At 35.7% G+C, this 12,606-nt stretch overlaps 1 protein-coding gene across 1 annotated transcript; it reads right to left on the reverse strand.

Moving 5' to 3' along the window:
- Positions 1-7,280: 7,280 nt before the first annotated feature.
- LOC120255921 (probable protein S-acyltransferase 7) lies at positions 7,281-12,299 on the reverse strand. The gene is made up of 5 exons (XM_039263689.1): positions 12,021-12,299; positions 9,651-9,833; positions 8,630-8,926; positions 8,161-8,394; positions 7,281-8,067 (listed from the first exon to the last, which is right to left on the reverse strand). Exons 1-5 carry the CDS (start codon positions 12,117-12,119, stop codon positions 7,525-7,527), a joined length of 1,356 nt encoding a protein of 451 aa, XP_039119623.1. The 5' UTR covers positions 12,120-12,299; the 3' UTR covers positions 7,281-7,524.
- Between the last annotated feature and the right edge of the window lie 307 nt (positions 12,300-12,606).

Below are 12,606 nucleotides of genomic sequence, written 5' to 3' on the forward strand. Positions count from 1 at the left end.
AAGATCAAGCACAATAGTGATGATCAAGTAGATCGTTATCGTGCTAGATTGGTGGTGAAAGGATATGCTCAAAAGGAAGGAATTGACTTCAACAAAATATTTACACCTATGGTTCGACTCACAACAGTCCGAGTAGTCCTACCAATGTGTGCTATATCTGACTTGCAACTTGAGCAGTTAGATATCAAAATTGCATTTCTTCATGGAAATTTTGAAGAAGAGATTTACATGCTCCAACCAAAAGGATTTCATGAAAAAGGTAAAAGGAACTTGGTTTGCAGGTTGAACAAATCTCTGTACGGTCTAAAGCAGGCCCCAAGATGTTGGTACAAGAGATTTGATTCCTTCATCATGATCCTTGGATACAGCAGATTCAATACAGACCCTTGTGCATATGTCAAGAGGTTTGAAGAAGAAGATTTCGTCTTCTTGTTGCTGTATGTTGATGACATGTTGATAGTAGGCCCCAACAATGATTGTATCGAGCAATTGAAGGCATAATTGGCTAAGGAGTTTGAAATGAAAGACTTAGGACTTGCAAATAAGATTCTAGGGATGCAAATTCACCGAGACAGAAATAATAGGAAGATTTGGCTTTCTCAGAAGACTTATCTGAAGAAGATCTTGCGACGCTTCAACATACAAGACTATAAGCCAATTTTCTACCCCACTTCCTATTAATTTCAAGTTATCCTCAAGTATGTGTCCTAGCAGTGAAGAAGAAAGGATGAAGATGTCTCGAGTACCATATCATCAGCGGTGAAAAGCCTAATGTTCGCCATGACATATACAAGACCAGACATTGAACATGTAGTGGGAGTGATAAGTCGATACATAGCAAATCCTGGTCGAGAGCATTGGAATGTTGTTAAGAGGATTCTCATATATATAAAGGGAACCTCAGATGTTGCATTATGTTATGGGGGATCAGACTTTATTATTAGTGAATATGTTGATGCTGATTATGCAGGTGATCTTGATAAAAGAAAATCCACTACTGGATATGTGTTCACACTAGCAGGAGGAACTGTGAGCTGGGTTTCAAAACTGCGGTTAGTTGTGGCTACGTCAACGATAGAAGCAAAGTATTTGGCAACTACACAAGCCAGCAAAGAAGCAGTATGGTTGAAGATGGTGTTGAAAGAACTCAGGAACATATAAGAGAACATTACTCTATATTGTGATAACCAGAGTGCATTGCATCTTGCAAGAAATCTAGCATTTCATTCAAATACAAAATATATCAGAGTTCAATACCATTTCGTCAGAGAAAAAGTGGAAGAAGAAACAGTGGATATGCAGAAAATTCATACAAAGAACAACGTAGCAGATGTTCTGACAAAAGCAATCAACACTGACAAATTTATATGGTGTCGATTCTCATGTGGCCTGGTAGAGACGTAAGTAACATTAAATGGCAAGGTAGAAAAAACTGTGTGAAGACCTGATTGACTTTCAATCAAATCTTCAAGTGGGAGAAATGTTAAAATATTCTGATGATAGTATATATATATATATATTTACTCACCTAATCCTCTCTTTCACCTAACTTTCACCTAATCTAAGGATTAGGTGAAATAATCTTCATCCTTCTCTGTTATAAATAGAGGGGACGAGGGACATTCTAATTGCACCATTTCAGAGAAGAAGAGTGAGGGTGAGAGAGAAAGAGGGAGGAAATAGTGAGAAGAAAAATTAGAGGGTTTGTATTGCTTCTATTGCAGGAGAGAATAAGTTATTGTTCTCCTTATTAATAGAAAGCTTGTAACTCTTATTTTTCACTATAGTAAAATTCTTCTATTTTGCCCGTGGTTTTTACCCTAATTTGTTTTGGGGGTTTTCCACATACATCCTGTGTCCATCTTTATTGCTATTATTTTTCAAGTACTTTTGATGTGACCCTACTCTACCCAGTTCCATAATTTCACAACATAATTCATGTATCAAAGCATGATAAATCACTAAATCAATCTAAATTAAACAATATAAAAAGACATCCTATTACAAATCCATCCTAGGGTTCTCTGATATCATGATACCCAAGAAATCTAGTTCCTCATTATCATCGAGGTCCTTATACAATCCAAAAGAGAGAATGAAATCAATGAAACATAGAAACACCTCCTTAAAGCATCACTCTCGAATGATGGGATCCCATACAATTGAGTCAAAACAATAGTGATAGCGATGTCTATCTCTCCCAACAACTCCCTTAAGCCCTAGATTGATACTCCTTACCCCTAAAGTATTCCAAAAATGATTCTTGCAAAAGTCAGTGAAAAGCCCCTTAAAACCCCCATGACGGCCTTTTTATAGTCCAAAAGATCTATCAATCCACGGGGTAATTAATCCACACCCATGGATTAGGGTGGGAATTGCAGCGCATATCATTTGGAGCACAACCCTTGAAGAAATCTACAAGTGTTAGTGTGGGCTAGATGACTGATCCATGGCTATAGATAGGTTATAAAAATCCAAACCGTACATCTCTTTGGAAATTAATCAACCATGGCCATATGAATGACAGTGGATTAGGGCGTGGATGTTTCCTTACAAATTTCTCTACTTTAAATGACTCTAAATCACCTTGAATTGTCTTAATGTTCTCCAAATGCACTGATTGTATCCTGATTCCAAAATGACAACAAATTAAGCACCAAATTGACTCAAAATTATCACATATACATGCCAAGTGTTACAAATAATAATATGAAAATATGCTAAACAGTCACTTACTAATTAATGAGATTAGCTTATTATTTATTCTTACTCAAAAACCAAATTCTACCATTCACAACAAAGTCATAGTTATCGTAAAAGCTCTAATCACCAAAGAATTTGTCAATGATTTTATGAGAATTGAAAGACTTAACTCTGGTCTCCAAAAGACTCAAAATATCAACATTTAAAGAAAGTAACCTACCAACCATATATTTTTCTTAAGTGGATTATTAAATCCTCTTACATTTTAAAAAGACTAGAATCATTTGGAATAAGAAGAGGAAGCACCCAAAGCAAACTTTCCCCTTTCACTTGTTTGGTTTCTTTTGTGTTCATATTAGGACTTCTTTATTTAGGTATAGTCTGTTTCATGTTTTCAACAACCTTGGTTGTAGTTACTTTTGATTTTCTATATAAGAAGATCGACATACAGATTAACCATTTCAACATTATCCTCATCATCAACATAGTCATCTATAAAATCTATCTCAGCATTCTATAATTGAAGAATTGAGAATCTATTAAAAGAAGCCTTAGAAGGATTCAAACAGACAACCTCCTTAAGACTTCTCCTAGAGGAATTCTCTACCGATCTTAAAATGTTAGCCTCCTCAACCATATTGTCGGGAGGAGTTTTTCCTTTAGTTGATTTAGTTGACAAACCGCGTAACTGAATCCAATCCTTAACTGACTGAAATAGGATTACAACTAAGAGAGGCTTCACCCTTAGTTTTCGAAAGCTATTTTTCTCAATAGCAAGAGGATTGCAATTAGAATGCCCAAAAATCCTACACTTCAAGCATTAAGTAGGCCTCCATGGAATCTTTACTAATACACTTCAAGAAAGGCGGAATCAATGCCAACTTCTGCACAGACTTTTACAGTAACAAGCTTTTGTTTTAAGGCATAGCTTTATCCATGTAGAATAGACCACCCAAGCTACTTGCAAGGAAACTCAATCCAATTTTCACATACAATTCTAATGGCACATTTCCTAGTTTTACCCAGACAGGAATTCTAGACATATTAATGTCCATAAAGGTACTTTCTAAGGTTTCCAATCATGCACAACTAACTATCAAGGATTATAGATGTGCCATGGTCCTGATTCTAAAACCTATCTCTTCATATTATAATTTGGAAAATTGAATAACAAAGAGATTATTCTCAATGGATGTAATCATAACAAAGAGATTATTCTCAATGGATGTAATCGTAACTGTTCCATCTCTTCCCCAAAGCAAATTTACAATGAATTGAAAATTAACTGAAATTTGAATCTTTACCCATAAATCATGCCATGATATAATTGTTCCATTTGTTTGATCCGGACTTATATAACTCCATGGGCACCTTCAGAACCTTGCTTTCTAAACTCACTAAAGAAATGTATTTGCAAGATTAGTTGAAAATTTATTCATTTGTTAATTATCTTTCGACATTTCGCCAAGTGCATTCATAACTAAAAATTTCTAATTTAAATTAAATTTTGTCTTATTTCAGCCACTAATCCAAATGGATATAAATTATTTCTGAAGTATTATCTAGGTTCTCATATCTCATAAGATAACTAAGCCACTAGTTTTTTTTTATATCCTAAATCAACCATGAGAGTGGTGCAAGTGTACGTGCCGATCATGTAATAGAGTGTGCGTAAAAACAAGATGTCGTTCCACAGGGAAGAATGAAAATACTAACAATAACCCTAATTCCGAAAATTAGCCTAATCAATCAGTGATATGTGTGTGAACAAAAAAGAATAAAACAAGAAATACGGAAATAAAACAGGAGAGAAGTTAGGGGAAAGAACGATGTCCAAGCATAGAATCCCTCTAAGGTTTGATAATGTACAAGACAAAGGTTGTCTATGTATACAATCCTATTTGAACTTAGAGGCTTCCAAAATTATACTAAACCCCTCAGTAGAGGATGAAGAGTAATTGAATCATTGCAGAGATAATACAGTCATCCACACAATCGCATTAACACTTTATGAAACCTCACTGTGGGCTAATGAGGATTTCAAAAGTAAGTAAATTCCCTCTTGTGATGAGAGATTACTCCTACTCCGAATACAGAGTAAAAATGTGATTTCTCGTAAAATCTACTCCACATGATTGCAAATAGCACGGAGATACTCATTAACTCACTTAGGAGAATTGAGGGAGACGGAGTCTCCAAAATATCATGTATTTAGGCTTACTCACAATTCCCTCTAATCACGGTATGTCTATGCTAGATGGGAATTTTTTCTCGTCACAAAGCACATCGAACATGACAACTAGGGCTTTTACCACAATAGCAATCAAGCATTCAAACATGCGATTAGATTCAAATAGAAATGATTGTAATTAAGTAAAACAAATAAAAATATCATGAGTCCAACAACCAATGTCAAAAGATAAACCCTAGAGTTCACTATCCCAAACATCTACAAATTAGCCCTCAACAAGCAAGTTAGCCCTCAACAAGCAAGATACGATGAGAAACATTGAAAACATAAAAACCCCCTTCTCAATTGTGTCGTAGGTGAATCGCTAAAGAAACTCTCGAAAAGCTTCCACGCACGGCGCCAAGGTGTCTTAATAGATACGATCTCGTATCTCCCTTGAATGTGGATCCAAATGTCCTCTAGAATAGTCCCTTGAGCATTGGAGAGTCGTCTCCTTCTTCCCCTCACTTCACCTCCAAAAAGGATCTAAGAAAAACTAATAGAATGCCCTAAAAATCCTCATCATATCTATTTATATTCTGCTCTTATAGGCGTAAGGACGTGACCATAAGGAGCTAGAGAAGATGGGTAGCGAGTCTTACGGGATCACTTACGGCCTTAAGTCCCATCGATAAGGTCTTCTGTCTATGTTACGGTCAAGATTATGCCATAAAACGCTAGACCGTAAGGTTTTATGTGTTACCACTTGCGACTGTCCTTATAGACGTATGCTCTGATCGTAAGCTCTTCTGAATAGTCCTTCCGAGCATCTTTACGGGCCGTAAGTCCTGCCCGTAAGGTTCTCTAGTTTGGCTCTGAATTCCTCCTTACAGGCATAAGCATGCCCACAAAGTTCTCTGAAAGTGCTTACGACCGTAAGTCAGGCCGTAAGCTACCTGTAAGCCATCCAGTTAACCTTGTCCTTGTTCAAATGATGCCATGAGAGCTCCAATTTCTTCTTTTAAGGTTTGTAATGCACCTTTTTGGTTCTCTCTCATTTTTAAGTGATGCCCAAAGCCTGAGAATGCAAGACATATTAGAATTCCACAATATAATTCTAATACAAGCCAAATGAGTGTACAAAATGATATGAAATATTAAAATGTTGTACACTCATCAAACCATAACTTAGAATGAGCTTTGAAACTCACTAATATAGTATAACTATCACATGAAATAATCAAGAAGTTACCACTTAAAGATATTTATATGTATTATTACATATTAGCTAAGATAAATCAAGAACCCATGTTAATGAATGATGAGATGCGCAACACTAATCTTCATATATGTATATTGTACCTGAAGGTACTATGTATATGTAACTAGCATTTGATATCATGTTTATATATATACACACACTTTTAAGCTAGATGAAAAAATTATGATGCACTAGATCTTTATTTAGTATGTTATATGGGTTTATAACCATTGAGTATTGGAGCAACCAATAGTCTTCCATTGCTTAATTTAAAAAATATGAATTTGAACCTATTAGTCTAGATTTCTCCTTTTTGCTTAAGCTTTTGGGTCAAACTAGAATATATGTTTGGTTTGCATTTAACATGGTGTCAAATTTGGTTTATTTGGTTGGTTTGCAACGTGTCAAATTAAAATAGACTTGCCTATAGCACAAGAACGTATTAGAGTAACTAATAGTACATATAAACTTGGGTTTTTTTCATCCTATCATCTTAAGCTTTTAAATTGAATGGGGCTCAGATATCATAGATTGGTTTATATGGTTTATTTACAGTCTCCATTTAAAACAAGCTAGTCTAGATCAAAGAGACATATTAAAGTAACTAATAGTATAGATAAGTTTTGAGTTATTTATCCTATCAGTTTAAACTTTTGAGTTGAATCGAACTAAAATGATATTTGTTTAGTATTTAAAATAATATGAGAGATTGATTTATTTAGTTTATTTACAATGCAACTAATTAAAATAGACACATACATATCAAGAGGTAAATTAAATTAAAGTAACTAATAGTATATATATATATATATAAACTTGGTTCTTTTCATTCTATTAGCTCTAGCTTTTGGGTTGAATAGACCAAAATTTTGCTTAACCAAACTAGATTTTACAATAAGAGTACTGATTTTGGGTTTGACAATAATTATGTCTTGAAATAACATGAAAACATTGATGCAAGAGGAATTATTCAATGCTATACTTATTCCACCGAGTTCCTCGCATCTTTTATCATAATTGTTTCAGTCTTACTAAAAAGTATTGTCTAAATATATTATACAAAAAATTAATTATACAAAAATTTGATTATGACCCAACTAAATATATATTTATAGAGAATCAAAGAAATAAATTAATATAAAAAAATAGCACATAAACTTTTGCTCTGCTTTCTAAACAAACATAAACACATTGAAAACAAACATTGCCATTGTCTAGACAATAAGAATTATATACAAAATGACCAGCCAACAATGAATGCTCTAAAGCAACAAAAACAACACCAAGTTCCCTCAATTGCACACAATGACAGTATACTAAACTTTCATGAAGAACAACAACCTATGAAAGTGAAAGCTCAATAGACAGAATCACAATTTGCGATGAAATTCTATCTATTGGAATAGTTGATACTAGCACGACGACTGCTGTCACTGCTAAGTCGATTCGAATCACCGATTCCTGATGCTAAAGTCATGATATCGGGCGAAATATCCCAGCTCCCACTCTTTCTACCCCAGCTCGACCTCCTTGGTTGCATCAATGCTTGTCCTTCCAACCCCTCTGAAGAAATTCTCTGCATTGGATCCGGAGATGCATTGTTGATTCTGCTGTCCTTGTCCTCTGCTGCGTCGTTGCTCATTACCGCTTCTAAATCACCCATTGTTCTGGCTTCACCCCAAGTCATCGGCTTCACACCCATCCCAAGATCTCTGGCAGCTTTGCCCATGCTTGGGCTGATAAAACCTTCACTGAATGAGCTTGACTTCATTGAGCTTGACTTCATTCCTTCATCGGGTGGCACTCGAGCACGGAATTTACTCTTTGGAGGAGGAATGCTTGTGAAGAAGACTTCCTTGAAATTCACCACCAATCCCCGGTTATATGGATTATCTCGCCGGTCATAGCGGTATCTAAAATTCTCATATGTTGTCTTCCAGCCAGAAACGTAGCAGATAAGAATGTTTTAGAAAAAAAATTATTGTTAGAAATAATTCTCTATGTTGTGTGAAAGCAAATTGATTACCTGGTTGCCACTGATAAGATAAAGATGGAACACTGAAAGGCCGCCGACAAACCAAACTGAGATAAATGTGTATATGATCAATGCAATTGAGGCCGGAGTCTTGAGCATTGCTCTCCAGATGTTCGTATGCTCAGCATCCATGATCTTCTTAATGTACACCCAGCAGAATCCGAAAACATAAATACAGAGTAGAGTTGTTGAGAAGACGAACATAAAAAAGAATCTGTAATTTCTCTGCATGTCAGATGGTAAAAAATCATTAATTAGACTATCAAAATCCATGTGAGGATTAATAGAAAATTAATCTCCGAGTGATAAAAAAAACAGGCATTTGTCTGGATCTAGCAGGATAGATTGATTTCAGTTTTTCTGCACACATCAATTTGTAAGATGTTTAACATGGCCAAGATCATGAACAGCAAAACCCGCTTCATTAAACTGGCATTCAGTGAAACAAAATGCAACTTACACGGCCAATGCATTGCCCGACCCAAGGGCAGTGATGGTCAAACCGTTCAACACAGTTATTGCAGATTGAGCAGTGAGAACAACGTGGAGGTCGGTACAGCATGCAAGTATCACAGTATTTAACCTTTACAGTGATCCCATTGACAGTGACATCCTTCATTCGAGGTATACGAAACTGTGGAGTTTGTTCACCTCCGACATCAGAGCTCCCCTCAACGGCATCTGGTTCAGGAGGATGCATATTACGAGGTATAATACCAGGATCTCTTCCAGAAGTGAGGAGAAGAAGAGTCAAGTCCTGAAAAAGATACATCTGGCATCAAATTGCAATTTCAAAATAATGCGTAAGTTATAGAACTAAACAATCAGTAAAAGATTAAGCCAATGATTACCATCATATTGCTAAGGTAAATTTAAATATTTTTCTATAGCTCTTCTCTCATGAAATGGCTTATTAATGAAACATGGCTGACGAAAGAAATAACCATAACCTGCTTGCCGTAGAGCATGAATACTCGAAATTGGAAATAATCTATGCTTGAGAAGGAAAATTTGGTGGCTATATTGGCTGAAAAAATGACAAAAGAGAGATTATGGATAGCATATAATTAGTGGCAAACAAACTAAAGGACAATAAGAAAAATTTTGGTCTCAAACAATAGCTAGTGAACTCAACTCATTCAACATTTGGAATTGCTCTGAGAATGCCACTACTCTAAATTATTTGCAAATTTAACAAATTAAATTTTTCAAAGTCAAACTTTCAAAGTCTAAATTCCTAAAAGTTCAAAATGGTAAGAAACAATAAAGTACTTCAAATTTTATTAATATTAATTTTTATTATTCAAAATCCACCATTCTCATCACAAATTTGCCAAATTTTTCCAACCAGCATATTTCTGAAAAGTTGAAGCACATCCTACATTTTATGACAGGCAAATTTCATGGAAAATTATAAGAGAAACAAACTAATTCCAAGCAGAAAGAGTTGCCAATCATGGATTATGGCGAGGCTTACTTACATATAATGTGAATGCAACAGCAACAACCATGATGGATATTCCTAGATGATGCGGAAAGTGGTTCATTAGCTTTCTCGCAACAAATACACAGAATACTGCAACTGGAACAACAATGAGGAATATTGTGAGGAATAAAGATCTGACATCAGGCCCAAATATAAACCTCCCTCCGAGAAAGAACACCTGGAGAACAAGTGATAAATAACATGATCAAAGACAAACTCAGATATAAACCTTGAATCAGAAGCCAAGAGATGGTACTGTAGGATACATGAAAATCAAGACAGAACCCAAGAGAAAAGAAGCCCACTCGCATGGCAGATATTCAACCATGAGAAATCAACAGCATTCACCAGGGATCTCACCCTGCATACACTTCAATTTGGATAAAAGGTCTCACTATCTCTAAATATGTTCATATCATTGCATCTAACCCTTGTCCTCCAGATATATGATCCATTACTTCCAAAAAATGTCCCTCAAATTTTTGTTTCATATTTGTCCGACACTGCAGATAAGAAACAAACATGATGAAGTACTTCTGCTCCTGCACGGCCTTTGTCTGCTCATACACGACAAGACCAGCTGCATTATATATTGAATTTTCCATCAACAATGTTCCATGCATAACCCCAGGATGCAGATTCTTGGTTTAAGTTGTCTCAAGTTTCAACATACACAGGCCCCTTGAGACAGTATTTTTGCTAACCCTTATACTCCAAACATGCTACATGATTCAAATTGAAATCCTCAAAACTTCATGTTATGTTATGATAATATATGATTCTGCTCAAGAGAAAAATACCAGTTGGTACTCTTTGTTAGCTATTGTTTCTTCATACAACATGCCTGACAAATATTATATATACCGAGTTTGCCAACAGCAACACCCCATCAAACTTTTGACATAGTGTTGTTAATTAGATGTGCACAAGATCACATTAAGAGGAAAAAAAGATATTTGAGATAAGGGGAATAGCAAAATCATAGGCAGATTTCTTTCTGGGAAGATCCCTTTCCTTTGTTCAACAGATTGAGATCATGGGCATGCCTTTTCTTTGATTTTAATGCACACAAAGATGGCTCGTCCAAGAAAGAAAGCATTTCAAGAAGGTCAATTTTTTTCGAAAATAGCTCATGACAATAGATAAGGGAACTTTCAGATAATTCAAGCTAACCTTGTTCAAACTTGAGATTGGATAAATACAAAAAATAAAAAAGCAAAAGAAGAAAGGTCCACATATATTCTGGACTAGCTTCATACCCCAAGAACTTTAAATGCTCAATCCCAAACATCTATTTCAATCTTGTAAAATAAGAGCCAATCTCATACATCTAAGTATCCTAACCTAATCTTCCCTTGTTTCAAGCCTCTATATTTGAAACTTTAACTGCATTCATATTGACAATTTCAATTGAAAGGAGAAGCCAATTTTGATCAAATTAATAAAGTTAGGCCTCAATAGGTCCCAAAGCTCTGAAGTTTCCAACAGGTCCCATCTAACAAATAATCAGCACAAATTAGAAAGTTCAAAGGATTGGTTGATATTTTCTGCAACTGCAGCAAGGGAAAGCTTACAAACAAAACTAGCTGGGGTATGATGTAGAAAGTCAAGAATATCTCCAATTATGTTAAAAGCACTAAAGGTCCATGACTGGTCCCCATGTTATCACTTCTTATTGTCTACCACACCAGTCATAATAGTTCTTTTTTAAAAAGTTCTGAGGCCATAGAGAAAGTCAGATTTACCACAAACACCAAGAAATTGACTGAAAACAGCATGAAACCTAATTTAAATCATTAATGGATTCCTCCCCAGCAGGCCCTGATCTCGACTGACTACAAGATGTCATCAGAGATAAGTAATTTGTTAGTGGAAAAACTAGACCAAAAAGGAGTAACAGAACTCAAATGGATCACAAAATTCATAGTTTGAAAGAAAAAAAAAAGTAAACATATTTAGCTGCACACCATTAAGAGTATAAAGTCAATGAACAACATGCACCCCATCTTATAATCAACAAAACAGAGACCATTCTCAAGCACAATAGATTCATAAATTATATCAAAGCAGCCATTAATTGTGCTTCCAATAATCACAAACCACATTTTCCAATTCAAATTTTTTCTTTTGGGGGAGAAACCCAACATGATACCCATCAATTCAAACTGCAAATCAAATCAAAATAAAGAAAAAAACAAACTATATATAACTTCCCCAAAAATCACAACAAGTTATTAAATTTATACCTTTTAACTCATCAAAAAGTAAAAGACATCAGACATCCAAATTGAAACGAATGTAAGAGCAATCCACTAATTCCCTTAAATAGCAACAGAAGAGAAGAGAGATTAAGAACAAGACTTACATTGCTTCCTCTCCAAACCTCATAAACCCTCGGAGATCCTCCTCTCGCCATCGCCGCAGCAACTGGATCAGTATCCTGTGGCGGCGGGGCAACGTACATCCTTACCCGCCGCCGCCGCCGCTGCCGCTGCTCTCCTTGGGCTCAGACCTCCACTGGATCTACAAAGGAAGCAAATTTATCAAGACTCCGGCCAATCTCCGGCAATTGCTCGCCGGATCAGCGAGATCTCCGCCGATGTTCTCCCGCCCTTCAATCCTCCGACAAAACTCGCGTGCGAAGAGTGTTTGAAGAAAACTGGCAACTTTTCGTGAAATTCCACAAATGCCCTCGTTTTTACTCAAAATTACGGATGCTGACGGCGCCAACCGAACCTTTAAGTCGTTTCCCAAATGCGTTTCTCACCAACTAAACTTTGAGTCGTTTCCCCAAAACTCGTTTCCCGAATATTCTCGCTGTGATAAAATTTGGCCGGCTTATTACAGTGAATGATACAAAACTCACTTCTTTTGTTACACACTAAAATTTAAATTTAATAATAAATATAATGGGTTTATATATATATATATATATAAAAGAGGACCAGTCT

This window comes from Dioscorea cayenensis, unplaced genomic scaffold (assembly GCF_009730915.1).
Source record: "Dioscorea cayenensis subsp. rotundata cultivar TDr96_F1 unplaced genomic scaffold, TDr96_F1_v2_PseudoChromosome.rev07_lg8_w22 25.fasta BLBR01001243.1, whole genome shotgun sequence".
NCBI classification, from domain to species: Eukaryota; Viridiplantae; Streptophyta; class Magnoliopsida; order Dioscoreales; family Dioscoreaceae; genus Dioscorea; species Dioscorea cayenensis.

What these genes read in the sequence shown, in the direction of transcription:
- LOC120255921 (XM_039263689.1), bottom strand. Translation starts at nt 12,119, where the DNA reads ATGTACGTTGCCCCGCCGCCACAGGATACTGATCCAGTTGCTGCGGCG. An exon ending in AGGTTTGGAGAGGAAGCAAT is followed by an intron (nt 9,834 to 12,020) that starts GTAAGTCTTGTT and finishes CTTGTTCTCCAG; the next exon opens with GTGTTCTTTCTCGGAGGGAG. An exon ending in TCGGGCAATGCATTGGCCGT is followed by an intron (nt 8,395 to 8,629) that starts GTAAGTTGCATT and finishes TCTGACATGCAG; the next exon opens with AGAAATTACAGATTCTTTTT.